Here is a 16,951-nt window from a genome sequence, read left to right on the forward strand (position 1 = left end):
GAATTCCTTTTTTTTTTGCAAGTAGGAAGTACAGGTTCTATTTTTGCGGGTAATTTGTAAAATTTCGAGGGGGGTATACTATATACAATGTTTTAGATTTCTATTAGTTTCATTTTCTTCAGATCCTGCTGTCTTCCCTCTCTCTTCCAGGGCTACTTAGAAACTACATAGCATCCATTCATTGATAATATATTACTGCCCTGATCATATACTGTTCATACATCAACCTCTGTCAGTGTGGGCGTTTTTACTAGATTTGCAGTTTGTTACCGTTTCCACCGACTGCCTCTAGCCTGTCACTATGACTCGTCTTCTGGGGAATGCTGGCCAGGAAATGCCGGGAATTGATGAGATGCCAAGATACCGACAGCAGTCAATGGGAGTGGCATCTCTCCTATGACCTCCGGACCCTTCTGACGGTGGCTGCGAGTCACTCCAATGCCACAGGCTCTCCCCGCCCCCTCTGCAATTAGCCCAGAGGCTTCTCTCTGCAGACTCCCACACACCGCCAATCAGACCCAACCCTCCAGCCAGAACGAGGATCCAATTAAAAAATAGTGTTGGCTGTGCTACCCCCCAATAACATAACATGAAATACACCACTTTTTCTAAAATAGATCATATAAAACTGACACCATTTGAACTTCGAATATCTGTGTATTAAATTCTATTACATATTGTCCAATTATGCTGATGAAGTTCAAGCGGTGTTATTTTGAAGTATTTTTTGATTTATGGTTGTGATCAAAAGTGTGGGTATGTAATAGTGACCACATACCATTGGGCTATATTTATACCTTATTTTCATTTATGTCACTTATATGATCTATTTTAGAAAAAGTGGTGTATTTCATGTTATGTTGTTGGGGGTAGCGCAGCCAACACTATTTTTTTATTTAATTTTATTTCACCTATTGGAGGAATTTATTTCTTGACCGCAGCAACCAGTTTTATATGTTTATGTTTTTTGTATTGCTTGCATAATAAGTTTTATTTTGCGCCGGTGACTCACATACACTTAGAACGAGGATCCAGGCACTCCAGCACTCCTCTCCCCGACACCAGGGCGCCCCTCCAGCACTCCCTCCTCGGCAGCCAGGTAACCCTTTGTGCAAAGCCGCAGGGCCCCACGGAGAGATGCCGCAACAACCAAGCGGCCAGGCAAACGCTGGTTTAATCAGCAGGTCCACACGCGGGTCTACCCATAGCTGGGTATTACTGGGTCTTGCTACTTTGGGGACGGTGCTCATGCCGGTAGCTCATCTGTTTCAGCAGTTCAGTGGTCCACCTGCATACTCCTGTGGCAAAGCCACTCAATGTGCGGCGAACTTGGTCAGCAGCTCCGCCCCCCAGCATCAAGAGAGTTTGGGCGTTAATTTCATTGGCCAGAATAAATAAATTTTACTGCCTATTGAAATGAATTAACACTCAAGTGCTAAACATGCCTAGCGTCAACGCATTTACAATTGTCTTTTCTGCCCAAACTCTGCTGCCCCTAGGCGCACTGGCAGTGGGTTTTTTCCTGCCTCTAAATGCTGCTAAAAGCCTATGTGCCCATGGACACATAGGCCAACATGCAGGATAGTTTGGAGGCAGAAAAGAAAAAAAAAAACAAAAAAACAAACAAACCGCCAGACACCCCTAGGAGCAGCTGTAAAAAAGGCCAGTGTGCATGAGGCCCCAACCTTTGACGAACCCTTAAAGCAATAGTAAATTCATTTTTATTCATTTACACCTACATGTATGCCTATAATAAAGCTTATTCTGTAGGTACAGTAAATATCTCCTAAACATTTCACCTTTTAGGGGATACTTTCTTTAGTAGCACCATGGACATCACTGGGCACATGTGCACTGCACTCTTAACGGACGGCATGCCATCCATTGAGAGCGGTGCGGAGGCTGCGACTCCCGCATGCATGAGAATGATGTAATCGGGGCTCCGCCATTCAAACAGCTGAAGCCCGCAAACCCAGAAGGAAGGCCGGGTAAAAATGGAAGCTCTGTCAGTGGTAACACCATGCCGCTGTAAGACTAGCACGCTATGCTCTTAACTTGCAGGGAGAATTTTTTTTTCTTTAATCGCTTTAAAATAAAAACTTTTAGATCTCAGGGAACACCTGCCAATTATATCTATACTATATCTACAGCTTGCAATACATTAGCATGAACAGTAAGCTAAAACATAGGAAAAAAAAAAAAGCATTTGGAATGTGACGTACTAAGAGCATGTGACACCTAGGGCTGCACTACACAACGTTCTTTTTTTTAAACTATCTTTTTTATTTAAAAAGTAGTTGGAACCTGAAAGAAAGAATCCACAGTGTTTTACAGCCAGGAACTAAGTTGTCTTGCAATGCTTCCCAAATAAAGAAGAAGACAGCAGATTCCCAGGTGACGGTTAAAGTTCACAATAAAACAAATGAGGTCCAGAAAGCTAAAGCAGTAAAAAGTTTTCATGCTAGTGTCCCACAGACTTTAACGGTGTTCTGGCGGCTTTTGAATTTGCCCCGAACAGCGCATATTGTTCGCCGAACATCCAAACAACAAGTTTGGACCGAACTTATGCTCGGGCCGAACCGTTCACCCATCCCTAGTCCCAAATCCAGGGCTTTTTTTCAGGGGGAACTTGGTGGAACTCAGTTCCACCACCTCTGGCTCAGACCTTTTGGTGCCTGCTCACCACAATCACTTGTAAACACAGAAGTCCAGTTTCTGTGTTTACAAGTGACAGCTCTGCACTGTGTGTAACCCCCATGAACTCTGCACTCTGTATGTAATGCAATCCTGATATTTAATGCCCCTTTAAGACCCTCCTACTGTTTGTGAAATATGGCCACGCCCACTATTTGATGTGATACACCTATTGACCTGAACGATCTTTAAGTTTGTAAACTAAGCTGGCCACACACTGATCGAAAATGGGACAGTTCAGCAAGGACCAGCTGAATTTCGATCATTTGTCTGAAAGGACATGTTGAAAAACATCCCGCAATCAGTGGCTGCAGCACTGATCAGTGTATTCTGAAAGTGGGGATTGCTCCTGCTAGAATAAAATGTCTAATTATATTGTCTAAATCTAACCATGTATAGCTTGAACTTTGTGAAGATGCCCACATTTATGTGTTTCACACATTTCACAGAGCCTGCCTTCTGAACTAGAGAGGTGCCAAGAAGAGGAGTTTCAGGAGGCAGAGTCAGTACAGGAATCACGGCTTGTAAGCAGCAAGGTATCATGGGATATGTAGTTTATAGACATGGAACGTAAACTTGCTCACCCCTTGTGTCAGCAATTAAAGTGGTTGTAAAGGTAAAGAAAACAATTACAGCCAGTGCCTCTGTTCTATTCTTTTCTACACCTTGATCTTTTCTGGCCGGTCACGTGACCAATCACCCATAATGTACTGCGTGCAAGCGACCGCCGCAGGCAAATCGATGCACTGGTACGTTGCCGTCTACTTCCGCGTTTAGGATGCACACGTGCGTGTAAATTCACAGCCCAGAGCTGTGTTGACATTCAACACAGAGCTCTGTACACAGGGAACAATAGCTAAAATTTGGGAGATTGGTTAAAAGCAGCACACTGTACACACATTACACATAGTTAGGCACATATTTAACCCCTTAATCGCCCTAGATGTTAACCCCTTCCCAGCCAATGTCATTAGTACAGTGAGTGTATAATATCACTGATCACTGTATTAAATGTGACTGGTAAATTCAGCGGCAATTAGTCAGTTCCCCCCCAGCGTCAGAGTGACCGCCACACTACCGCAGCCCCGTTTTAAGTCACTGATCACCGCCATTCATTGTATTAAAAAAAATAAATAAAAATTCCAGTATACACCATAGTTTATAGGCGCTATAACTTTCACGCATCAAAAACATGTTGCAGAATACAATTTTTCCAAAAAAATTTTTTTTTTTTATATTGGATAGGTTTTATAGCAGAAAATAATATATATATATCTCAAAAAAAAAAAAAAAAAAAGTGGTGATCAAATGCCACCAAAAGAAAGCTCTATTTGTATTTAAAAAAAGATATACATTTTGTTTGGGTACAGCATTGCATGAATGCGCAATTACCAGTTAAATTAGCGCAAAAAATAGAAAGAAATGGCCTTGTCGTGAAGAGGGTAAAATTTTCTGGAGCTGACGGGATAAAAAAAAAAAAAAAAAAAAGAAAGCTTTACAATCACTTAAATTCTAAACTAGTAACCTGTAAAGACTTCTAACGCATCGCCTATTGACAATTTAAAGGAGAAGTCCACCCTAACACTAAAAGCTCTACATCTACAGACATCCACGATCTAACACCAACCTATCGCAATCGTGAGCGGGAAGACTACCCTGCAGTAGAGAGATCTAAAAGGGAGGCTTGAAGAGCTCATGGAGCGCAGCGTGGAAAGGATGACGTCATCCATGAGTACGTTGTACCTACATTTAAAATGTAACCATATTTCTACACTTAGAGGCACCTCTCTTCTCTTTTATACTCTGTAGCTCCTGATGTGTTTTGCTTCTAATCCCCTTGTGGAGGCTTCCATTTGTGGATGGATATTTTATGGTTACACAACTTATCACATTGCTATAATCTTTTTATATGGACTATAAAACGGAAAAACCTAAGAATAAATGGTTGTGGAACAAATCCTCTGAGTTTCCATTATTATGGGGAAGTTCGCTTTGACATACAAGTGCTTTGGATTACAAGCATGTTTCCAGAACAAACTAAGGTTTTACTGTACATACCTTTTTGAAGCTAATCCGGTCTGCAAGCGCTGCAGAGGACACAGCTGAAAACGGCTGTGAAATGAAAGGGATGTGATGTCACCCATTGCGTTACTATGGGGCTTCTGTTGTCGGCTGTGTCCCCTGAAACCGCCTACACAGTGAGGTCGCAACTGACAGCTCAGTGTGGGATCAGGTCAGACTGGTTAAAAAAAAAAAAAAAAAAACTAAATAAATTTATGTATACTGATGTCTTCTTTACAGGGTTAGACCATGGATGTCTGTAGATGTAGAGATTTTGGTGTTTATCCTTTAAAGCGGAGGTTCACACAAAAATTGACCCTCCACTTTTCAGACCCCTCCCCCCCTCCGGTGTCACATTTGGCACCTTTCAGGGGGGAGGGGGGTGCAGATACCTGTATAATACAGGTATTTACACCCACTTCCGGGCATAGACTACCACGGGAGTCTATGCCTCTTCCTGTCCCGCCGTGCTGTCTGCTGGGACACACACACACGGGTCCCAGAGACAACATGGACCATTCAGACTGCGCTGCGCGACTCGCGCACGCTCAGGCGGGAAGTGAAGCTGCAACGCTTCCTTTCCCGATTCCCATACCGAAGATGGCGGCGGCAGCATCCGAGGACCGAGGGACGGTTCGGCCTCGAGTGCGGACACTGCTGGACCCTGGGACGGGTAAGTGTACATATTTTAAAAGTCAGCAGCTGCAGTATTTGTAGATGTTGACTTTTCAATTTTTTATTTTTCCTGCGGTACTCCCTCTTTAAATTGTCAATAGGCAATGCTTTAAAAGCCATTGCAGGTTGCTAGTTTAGAGTGATAACAAAAAAAAAAAAAAAAGAAGAAGGAGGGGAGAGAGAGAACTTTTTTCTTTTAAAAACTTCAGCTCCAGAAGATTTTACACACTTCATGACCAGGGCATTTTTTACTATTTAGCACTGCGCTACTTTAACTGGTAATTGCGCGGTCGTGCAATGCTGTACCTAAACAAAATGTATATATTTTTTTCAAACAAATAGAGCTTGATTTTGGTGGTATTTGATCGCCACTGGGTTTTTTTTTTTTTTTTGCAATATAAATGAAAATTGGCGGAAAATTTTGAAAGAGAAAAAAAAAAAAAAAAAAAAAAAAAAAAAATCTAAATTTCTACATAAATGTTGGGCAATTATTGTGCGTCATGTTTGAATATTCATTTGTGTGCAATAAAATTCATTTTACCAATATTTTTTTTTTTTTTTTTTGAAAGTTTGTGTTGCGTAAACGCCTGCACAAACATCAAACAACAATTTCAACATCCACCATTTTATTCCCCAGGACCCCTTCTTGCAGAAAATGTAGAATGTTGTGGGGGTTATAAATGTTCTAGAAAAAAAAAAATAAAAAAGGGAGCTGAGAAATGTGAAAATTGCTGTGGGCAGCAAGCAGTTAAGTAATCTCTATAGAGTTCAGGGAACATTGTTTGCCTTGTCCTCCCTGGAAGTATCCATAGGGATCCTAGCAGAGTACAGTGTGATGTCTGCACTCCCTTCCTCCAGCACTCTACATAGGAAACTATCTCATGTCATCACAGTAGTCGGATTAATTAAACAAAATACATGCAGTTATATAAACAAACAGAGGAAATAACTGTCTGCACACAAACACCACAACAACCCCCTGGCACCCACACAGGTTCACCCACCGCCATGAATCAGAGGTAAGTCCTGCCCACCTACCTGTAGAACCCCCTATAGCCGGGACATAACCCCTGTGCAGTGTTCTCCCCTCACTTCCAGCCTTCCATTACAGAATGATCTCAGCTCCTTCCTCCAAACTCCTCCCACAACACAACTTCACAAAAGAAACTTCTCAGCCGGTCACGTGACACACCCCCTCTCACCGCCCCGCCCCGCCCCCTCCAAGTCCGGCCACCACCCCGCCTCACGTGACCCTCGCCCGGTGTAAATAGGCTCTCATAATTCACCTTTATTTAGGCAACCAACATGGGACAGTTCAGCTTCAGTTAATACCAGCGGAGATAGTTATATTCTAGTGAAGTGTCATTTATTGGGCCTTCTGTGCTGCTCATCGCATATGAGGCGACCGCAACAATACTCGACATGCGCTGTGGTGTGATCTGGAGAATGCGCGTGCGCAGAGATGCTGGGGTCCGCTGGTGATTTGTACATGCGCAGAGGGGTTGCTCAGGTCTCGCTGGAAACGTGACGTCAGTCGGATGAAGATGGCGGGGGTTGTGGCTCTGGGAGAGGGGATCAGAAAACGGATCATCACCCCGAGCAAGGCCGAGGTGTCTGCGTATCAGGATGGCACCAAGGTGGGTGAGAGACCGACAGTCCTCTGATCTGTGCCAGTGTTCATCTCTGATTGCAGCTATTCTACCTTCAGAGTAACATTGTTGTCATAGTGTCCTGATTGTCAGTGTTACATTGTTGTCATAGTGTCCTGATTGTTGGTGTTACATTGTTGTCATAGTGTCCTGATTGTTGGTGTTACATTGTTGTCATACAGTCCTGATTGTTGGTGTTACATTGTTGTCATAGTGTCCTGATTGTTGGTGTTACATTGTTGTCATAGTGTCCTGATTGTTGGTGTTACATTGTTGTCATACAGTCCTGATTGTTGGTGTTACATTGTTGTCATAGTGTCCTGATTGTCAGTGTGACATTGTTGTCATACAGTCCTGATTGTAAGTGTTACATTGTTGTCATAGTGTCCTGATTGTCGGTGTTACATTGTTGTCATACAGTCCTGATTGTCGGTGTTACATTGTTGTCATAGTGTCCTGATTGTCGGTGTTACGTTGTTGTCATACAGCCCTTATTGGTGTTACATTGTTGCCATGGTATCCTGATTGTCTGTGTTAAATTGTTGCAATACAGTCCTGATTGTTGGTGTTACATTGTCGTCATACAGTCCTGATTGTCACATTGTCGTCATACCGTCCTGATTGTCGGTGTTACATTGTTGTCATACAGTCCTTATTGGTCTTACATTGTTGCCATGGTATCCTGATTGTCGGTGTTACATTGTCGTCATACAGTCCTGATTGTCGGTGTTACATTGTTGTCATGCAGTCCTGATTGTCCGTGTTACATTGTTGTCATGCAGTCCTGATTGTCGGTGTTACATTGTTGTCATGCAGTCCTGATTGTCGGTGTTACATTGTTGTCATACAGTCCTGATTGTCGGTGTTACATTGTTGTCATGCAGTCCTGATTGTCGGTGTTACATTGTTGTCATGCAGTCCTGATTGTCGGTGTTACATTGTTGTCATACAGTCCTGATTGTCAGTGTTACATTGTCGTCATGCAGTCCTGATTGTCAGTGTTACATTGTCGTCATGCAGTCCTGATTGTCGGTGATACATTGTCGTCATACAGTCCTGATTGTCATTGTTACATTGTCGTCATACAGTCCTGATTGTCGGTGTTACATTGTTGTCATAGTGTCCAAATTGTCGGTGTTACATTGTTGTCATACAGTCCTTATTGGTCTTACATTGTTGCCATGGTATCCTGATTGTCGGTGTTACATTGTTGTCATACAGTCCTGATTGTCGGTGTTACATTGTTGTCATACAGTCCTGATTGTCATTGTTACATTGTTGTCATACAGTCCTGATTGTCATTGTTACATTGTTGTCATACAGTCCTGATTGTCGGTGTTACATTGTTGTCATACGGTCCATTTTTCTAGGGAAATCTATTTCTAATAGTACTATTAATATGATATTTTCACCACATATCAGTGACATGAAATTCATACAAAGAAACCAAAACAAATCCATTCAGAAATAAGTTGTGTGATAATAAAATGGGATGACAGGAAAGTGTTGATCACAATAACTGAAGTGTATTGACTTCATACACAATCCTTTGTTGGTAATGACTGTTTGAAGAGTCAGCCTCCTGTATGGAGAGTCTAGTCTATGCATTGCTCAGGTGTGATCTTCTTCTACACACTCTTCAAATCTTGAAGGTTCTGTGGGCTTCTTCTATGAACTCTGATCTTTAGTTCTTTCCATAGATTTTCTATGGGATTCAGGGCAGGTGATTGGCTGGGTCATTCTAGCAGCTTTATTTTCTTGCCAAATTAAGCGTTTCCTTGGCTCTGTTTGGGATCATTGTCTTGCTGAAATGTCCACCATCTTCATCATCCTGGTAGATGGCAGCAGATATTTATCAAGAATGTCTTGGTACATTTTCCATCCATCCCTTCTTCAATGATATGAAAGTTGCCAGTACCCTATGCTGAAAAACAGCCCCACACCATGGTGTTCCCACCTCCAAACTTCACTGTTGGTATGGGGGTGTTTTTGGGGCGATGTTCCACTTGACCTCCAAACATGGTGTGTATTATGTCATCCAAAGAGTCCAATTATGGTCTCATCTGACCAGACTATATTCTCCCAGGAATGTCTAAATGTGCACTTTAAACGAGCTTCAACATGCTTTTTCTTCAGCAATGGAGTCTTGCATGGTGATCATGCATACAGGCCATGGCGGTCGAGTGCATTCATTCTTGTTTTCTTTGAAACAATTGTACCTGCTAATTCCAGGTCTTTCTGAAGCTCTCCACAAGTGGTCCTTGGCTCTTGGACAACTCTTATAATTCTTTTCAGTCCTCTGTCAGAAATCTTGTGGTTTTTGGTGAAATTTATGTTCTTTCCACTTCCAGATTATGGACCCAACAGTGCTCACTGGAACATTCAGACGTTTATAAATCCTTCTTTAAACCATACCATCAGTATGTTTTGCAACAATAAGGTTGTGAAGGTCTTGAGAGAACTCTTTGCTTTTACCCATCATGAGATGTTCCTAGTTTGATACCTTGGTAATGGAACACCTTTTTATAGGCCATCAGTTGAGACTTAACCAGCTGATATTAATTTGCACTGACAAGGGGCAGGATTGCTTTCTAATTACTGATAGATTTCAGCTGGTGTCTTGGCTTTCCATGCCTTTTTGCACCTCCCTTGCTTCATGTGTTCAATACTTTTTCCCTGTGTCATTCCATTTTATTACACATAACTTATAGATCCCTTTCACACTGGGGCGGTGCGGATGTTAGTGGTAAAGTGCAGCTAGCTTTAGCGGCTCTTTACTGCGGTTATAGCGGCACTATAACACTTTTCCTGACGTCCTGCCAGCGCACCGCTCCATTGTGAAAGCCCTCGGGCTTTCACACTGGAGACAATGGAGCAGCTGTTTGAGGGCGGATTGCAGGCGCTATTTTTAACGCTATAGCGCCTGCAAAATGCCCTCGGTGTGAAAGGGGTCTCAGAAATCTATTTACCTAGAAAAATGGTGACCTGTACAATACTTATTTTACCCGCTGTACACGCCCGAGTGTCGGTGTTACATTGTTGTCATACATGCCCGAGTATTAGTGTTGCATTGGTATACAATCCTGAGTGTCGGCATTACATTGTTGTCATACAGTCCTGAGTGTTGGCGTTGCATTGTTGTCATACGAGCCTGAGTGTCAGTGTTACGTTGTTGTCATGCGAGCCTGAGTGTCAGTGTTACATTGTTGTCATACAGTCCTGAGTATTAGTTTTCCATTGTTGTCATACAGTCCTGAGTGTCAGTGTTACATTGTTGTCATACGAGCCCGAGCGTTGCTATTACATTGTTGTCATACGAGCCCGAGCGTTGCTATTACATTGTTGTCATACGGTCCTGAGTATTAGTGTTGCATTATTATACAATCCTGAGTGTCGGCGTTACATTGTTGTCATACAGTCCTGAGTGTTGGCGTTGCATTGTTGTCATACGAGCCTGAGTGTCAGTGTTACATTGTTGTCATACAGTCCTGAGTGTCAGTGTTACATTGTTGTCATACAGTCCTGAGTGTCAGTGTTACATTGCTGTCATACAGTCCTGAGTATTAGTTTTGCATTGTTGTCATACGAGCCCGAGCGTTGCTATTACATTGTTGTCATACGGTCCTGAGTATTAGTGTTGCATTATTATACAATCCTGAGTGTCGGCGTTACATTGTTGTCATACAGTCCTGAGTGTCAGTGTTACATTGTTGTCATACGAGCCCGAGCGTTGCTGTTACATTGTTGTCATACGAGCCCGAGCGTTGCTGTTACATTGTTGTCATACGGTCCTGAGTATTAGTGTTGCATTGTTGTCATACAGTCCTAAGCGTCATCGTTACATTGTTGCCATACGAGCCTGAGTGCCAGTGTTACCCCCACACCAGAGTTGGGAGACCTTTTTAAAGAGTAAGGCTGGACATTGACAGTTGGAATCTTGGCCGGTTCAGCAGGATCTGACCAAGATTTGAACCATGTATAGGCTGGCTAAATGTACCCAAGTTCATCGATTGATGAACTTGGGTACAACCAGTCTGCCAGGTTCACATGCGATTATCGCTGGCGGCTGCTATAGGCGCTAGCAATAATCACTGTCTTCTCCCGGCCGGGACGGCTTTCCCCGCCCACCCTAGAGAAGTCCTGTGATAGAGGAGGTGAGCAGTAACAGCTGGGAGTGTCTTGGCAACATCCTAGCAACAAGGCAGGATGGGGTGGAGTGTTGGGTACGAGTAGTTTCCCTATTCATGCTGACCCACCACTCTTATCTGCTAGACTCCAGTGTAAGTTTTGGCTTATTAATTAAGTTAAAATGACTTATTAATTAGTATAGGATGTGTGCACCCCCCACAAGACATTGTATTGGCCTGGGATTGCCCACTCCGGGGAGGAGTATCTGGAAATAGCACGGCAGTAGGAGCTTGCCTTGCAGCTGGTTATGTCTGATAAGGGATGAATTTTCTGTCTTGTGCTATGTGCTTCTTGAGCTATAGAACACGGTACACAACAGACTGTTTACAACAGACAGCTAAGGCCTAATATTGAAGCAGTTCTACAGGGATAATGATTGAGGCTACAACTATGATCCTGGTATCATATTAGAGCTGCACAATTAATCGTCAAGAATCGTTATCGTGATTAATCGTCAAGAATCGTTATCGCGATCTTGACTAAAGTGTTTCACAATTTTTTCTATGCAAAGAATTCTCTTCTGAAGCCACAGCCCTCAAAAGAAAGGGAGAGAAAAACCTGGCAGTCTGCCAAGAAACAAAACATTCTTTATCAGTTGAACTTAAGTACAAACATTGTAACAATTTGTCAATGGAATAGACTTCCTGTGTAAGGGAAAAAAGTTTAACCACTTAAACACTGAGGGAAGACACATTAAGGAGCGATATCAATGCTGCTCACCCCAATATGGACAAGAAAAATGGGAAAAAGTCCCCCAAGCGGGGTTTTTAGGCAGCTAGCTATAGATATGAGCAAGGCATTAAGTAAAATATTAAAATTCTTTATTGAAGGGTAATGAATAAATGTAACAACATATAAATATAAATTGGGAGCTCAAGTGGGAAAATACCCATACCAAATACATATAATAGCAAACATAGGTTATACACAGCATGTGATAAGGCTATTGCATAACAATTCTGACGCGTTTCAACCCATGAATTTTGGGGTCTCTTCAGAGGATGAGTTTGCTAAAGAAAAAAGAAAAAATTATAATAGTATGTCCAGCTTATTTAAAAGAATTACAGCATAGGCAAGTTTGTTTAGCAACATGTTTAGTAACACTTTGCACATAATTACCACTGAGTTTGGATGTACCCCTCGATCAGAGCCTCCCAACATAGCAGCCAGACCATGCAGTGTGCCCGCACGTAGCAGCACCCCGGAAGAAGGGGGAACAGGAATCCACTTGATATGGCTTGCAAGGAGTCACACGTATAATTGCCCCCCCACCAACGGGGGGGGGTGGGGCCGGAACCTACGAAAATTGTCAGAGCGTTAGCTCATGAATATACCCATATAGGTTAGTGGTTCAGTTAAATCTAACCACTAACCTATATGGGTATATTCATGAGCTAACGCTCTGACAATTTTCGTAGGTTCCGGCCCCACCTCCCCCGTGGCGTGTTGGTGGGGGGGCAATTATACGTGTGATTTCTTGCAAGCCATATCAAGTGGATTCCTGTTCCCCCTTCTTCCGGGGTGCTGCTACGTGTGGGCACACTGCATGGTCTGGCTGCTATGTGGGGAGGCTCTGATCGAGGGGTACATCCAAACTCAGTGGTAATTATGTGCAAAGTGTTACTAAACATGTTGCTAAACAAACTTGCCTATGCTGTAATTCTTTTAAATAAGCTGGACATACTATTATAAATTTTTCTTTTTTCTTTAGCAAACTCATCCTCTGAAGAGACCCCAAAATTCATGGGTCGAAACGCGTCAGAATTGTTATGCAATAGCCTTATCACATGCTGTGTATAACCTATGTTTGCTATTATATGTATTTGGTATGGGTATTTTCCCACTTGAGCTCCCAATTTATATTTATATGTTGTTACATTTATTCATTACCCTTCAATAAAGAATTTTAATATTTTACTTAATGCCTTCCTCATATCTATAGCTAGCTGCATAAAAACCCCGCTTGGGGGACTTTTTCCCATTTTTCTTAACCACTTAAACACTAAACCTTTTTCTGACATTTGTTGGTTTCAAGTTAAAATCATTTTTTTTGCTAGAAAATGATTTAGAACCCCCAAACGTGTATATTTTTTTAGTAGACACCCTAGATAATAAAATGGTGGTTGTTGCAATATTTTATGTCACACTGTATTTGCACTCAGTCTTTCATATGCAATTTTTTTTGGAAAAAATTACTTTAATGAATTAAAAAAAAAAAAATCTAACCAGTAAAGTTAGCCCATTTTTTTTTTTTTTTATAATGTGAAAGATTTTATGTCACGAGAATCGTGATCTTTTTATTCTAAGCAAATAAAATCGTGATTCTCATTTTGACCAGAATCGTGCAGCTCTATATCATATTATTATTTTTTTTTTTTTTTTTTTTTTTACAGTAAGTGATTCCCTACACGGTGAAAGTAATCCTAGCGATTTATGCAGCTACTGGATTACTTTTACAGAAGAGGGTAAGGATGCAACTGGCAGCATCGGGTTCCTCTATCACAGAACTTCCTCCTGCTGTGTGATGTCGGAAACCGGAAGCGACAAATATGTATAAGGCTACATGCCCACGGACATTTTAAAAAAATGAGCTGCAAGGCTAGTACCGATGCCAGGAAAAAAGAGGCGTTAAAAACGCGATTTTTTTTTTTTCGCGTTTTGCATTGGCGTCAGTACCCAGTTAGCCACGCTAGCTTTCAGATGCGTTTCTCTGTCTCTATTCAAAATCAATGGTTCCCTATGGGAGCCCATTGATTTGAATAGACGTCTCACCAGAAGTTGGATCAAGATGATCCGACTTGCGGGTGTGAGTTGTGTGCTGAGAATCTTGAAGGGGAACCCCACCAAAATTTTGTGCGAGGTTCCCCCCAAGATCCATACCAGGCCCTCATCCGAGCACGCAGCCCGGCAGGTCAGGAAAGGAGGGGGATGAGCGAGCGTACCTCCCCCCCCTATGGACCATACCAGGCCACATGCCCTCAACATGGGAGGTGGGTGCTTTGGGGCAGAGGGGGCCCCTGCGCCCCCCACCCCAAAGCACCTTGTCCCCATATTGATAAGAACAAGGGGCCCCTCAGATCACGGCCCCCCACCCTAGGTGAATGAGTATGGGGTACATCGTACCCCTACCCATTCACCTAAATAAAAAAGTGTAAAAAATAAACACGCTACACAGGTTCTTAAAGTATTTTATTAAAGCAGCTCCGGCTCTTTTCCCTTCTCTCCGCTATCTTCTGCTCTTTTGCTGGGTCTTCTCCCCTCTCCTCTCCCTGCTATCTTCTGCTCGCTTCCTCGCCCCCCCCCCCCCTTTCCTGACCTGCCGGGCTGCGTGCTCGGATAAGGGTCTGGTATGGATCTTAGGGCAAACCTCACGCAAAATTTTGTCGGGGTTCCCCTTCAAGATTCTCAGCACACAAGTCGGATCATCTTGATCCGACTTCTGGTGAGACTTCTATTCAAACCAATGGGCTCCCATAGGGATGCATTGATTTTGAATAGAAACAGAGAAATGCGGGGTGGTGCATGACGCTGTGTATATAGCGTTAAGCCCTGTTAAACCGCGCTTAACACCTTTTACTGGCGTTTTTACAGCTCTAGCGCTGGAGCCTCAGAACGCTTTGGTCCTGGGGTTTTTTTTTTTAGCTTAAAAACGCCTATGCCACATACAGCTCAAAAATGCCATGGTGGGCATGAGGCCATAGGCTAACATGGAGAGGCGTTTTTAAGCTGCAAAAGTGGCTGTAAAAACGTCCGTGGGCTTGAGGCCTAATATATGAATATGCAATATTTTATTTAATGCAGTGTTTCACTACTAAGTAAAAAAATTTGCAAAATCGTAACAAATTTCCTTACAAGCTTTCCCCGCTTAGCTTTGGTGCAGCTGTAGCCACCCAGTTTCCTATTGGGTATGCAATATACGCATTTCAGCCTGGACGCATGTGTGCCTGGAGCTCTGCTATATAAAAAAAAAAAGATAGAAAGCCATTACATTTTCTTTTTAACCATTTCAATACCAGGCACTTAGACACCTTCCTGCCCAGGCCAATTTTCAGCTTTCAGCGCTGTCACAATTTGAATGACAATTGCGCGGTCGTGCTACACTGTACCCAAACAATTTTTTATCATTTTGTTCCCACAAATAGAGCTTTCTTTTGGTGGTATTTGATCACCTCTGCGGTTTTTATTTTTAGCGCAACAAATAAAAAAAGACCGAAAATTTTGAAAAAAACAAGCTTTCTTTGTTTCTTTTAAATTTTTTTGTAAATAAGTATGTTTTCTTCTTCAATGACGGGCACTGATATGGCTGCACTGATGGGCACTGATGAGTGTGCACTGATAGGTGGCACTGGTATGCGGCACTGATGGGCACTCATAGGTGGCACCGATGGGCACTCGTAGGTGGCATTGATTGGTACATATGGGTGGCACTGATGGGCACAGATGGGCAATGACAGGTGGCACCGATGGGCAATGACAGGTGGCACTGATGACACTGATTGGTGGCACTGATGACACTGATTGGTGGCACTGATGACACTGATTGGTGGCACTGATGACACTGATTGGTGGCACTGATAAAATTTATTGGTGGCATTGCTGGGCATAACTGAAACATAATAGTGCCCATTTGTGGTCACTGATTGGCACAGATTGGGCACATGTGGATGGCCATGGGGTACATACCTGGCCATCCACATGTTGCCCCTTCCCTGGTGGTCCTAGTGGCAATCCCTGGTGGTCCAGTGTGGTGATCTGAGAGGGGGCTGCGCTGATAAACAATCAGCGCAGACCCCCCCCTGTCAGGAGAGCCGCCGATCGGCTCTCCTCTACTCGCGTCTGTCAGCCGATCAACGGCTCTTACTATTGACATCGTGATCAGCCGTGATTGGACATGGCTGATCACGTGGTAAAGAGCCTCCGCCGGAGGCTCTTTACCAAGATCGATGGAGCGGTGTGTCAGGCTGACACACCGCTCCACCGATCGCCGCGATGCACGCCGGCATGTTATCCTGCTGGACATCATATGACGCCCAGTCAGGATAACGGAACCACTTCCCGGACTTCAATCCGCTATAGGCCAGGCAGGAAGTGGCTAAAGTGGTACTAAACAGTAAACTCAGTCAGTATATGCAGTAAAACATGCTTATTATACTCACTGTGGAACCTAAGAAGTTAATCCTGTGCATTGTGTAAAAAGTCTGTTTGATCATGTCTTCTCTGATCCTTCCCATCTTTTACTGTCCCCAATCCATCTGCCGAATAGAGCCTCAGGGGCACTCTGCACATGTTCGGTTTGGTGTGTATCGCTAGAGGGTTTTTTTTTTGGGGGGGGGGGGAGTGCATGTGATCAGCACAGGGCCAATCAGCACTGTCCAGACAGAGGGTCAGGGGTCATGCAGCCTCATAGGACAGTCAGAGGAGAATGAAAACTCCTTCTACAAGTTTTAATAAGACACTGCTAGTCACAAGACTGCTATATACTGCTGATGAGAAAAGATATTTAGCAGTTTATATTTACTAAAATAATTGCAGTTCCATGTTCTGTGTACAGTGGGATACCAGATATAGTGAATGCAGGCTCCTGGGTTTAGTAACACTTTAACCACTTCCGGACCGACTCACGCCGGCATTTTGAAGAGGGATATAATTGTTATGGCAGCAGCTAGCTACCACAACCCCGGTAT

The 16,951-nt window shown here is 43.2% G+C and overlaps 2 protein-coding genes across 4 annotated transcripts in view; one reads left to right on the forward strand and one right to left on the reverse strand.

Annotated features, from left to right (window-relative positions):
- Positions 1–6,626, reverse strand: part of TMEM134 (transmembrane protein 134) — a 48,114-nt gene extending 41,488 nt beyond the window's left edge. Inside the window, exon 1 of one of the 3 annotated variants that reach the window (XM_073597294.1) lies at positions 6,469–6,626. The gene's annotated coding sequence lies outside the window, so the exon portion shown is untranslated. The remainder of the gene's footprint in view (positions 1–6,468) is intronic. The other 2 variants (XM_073597296.1, XM_073597295.1) reach the window with 2 other exon arrangements.
- Positions 6,627–6,685: 59 nt separating this feature from the next.
- The window catches only part of AIP (AHR interacting HSP90 co-chaperone), a 34,710-nt gene continuing 24,444 nt past the window's right edge, over positions 6,686–16,951 (forward strand). The window contains exon 1 of the mRNA XM_073597291.1: positions 6,686–7,067. Within this exon, the coding sequence (XP_073453392.1) occupies positions 6,969–7,067 (99 nt within the window). The 5' untranslated portion in view covers positions 6,686–6,968. The remainder of the gene's footprint in view (positions 7,068–16,951) is intronic.

The sequence above is a fragment of the Aquarana catesbeiana genome, linkage group LG08 (assembly GCF_042186555.1).
Source record: "Aquarana catesbeiana isolate 2022-GZ linkage group LG08, ASM4218655v1, whole genome shotgun sequence".
Lineage (NCBI taxonomy): Eukaryota > Metazoa > Chordata > Amphibia > Anura > Ranidae > Aquarana > Aquarana catesbeiana.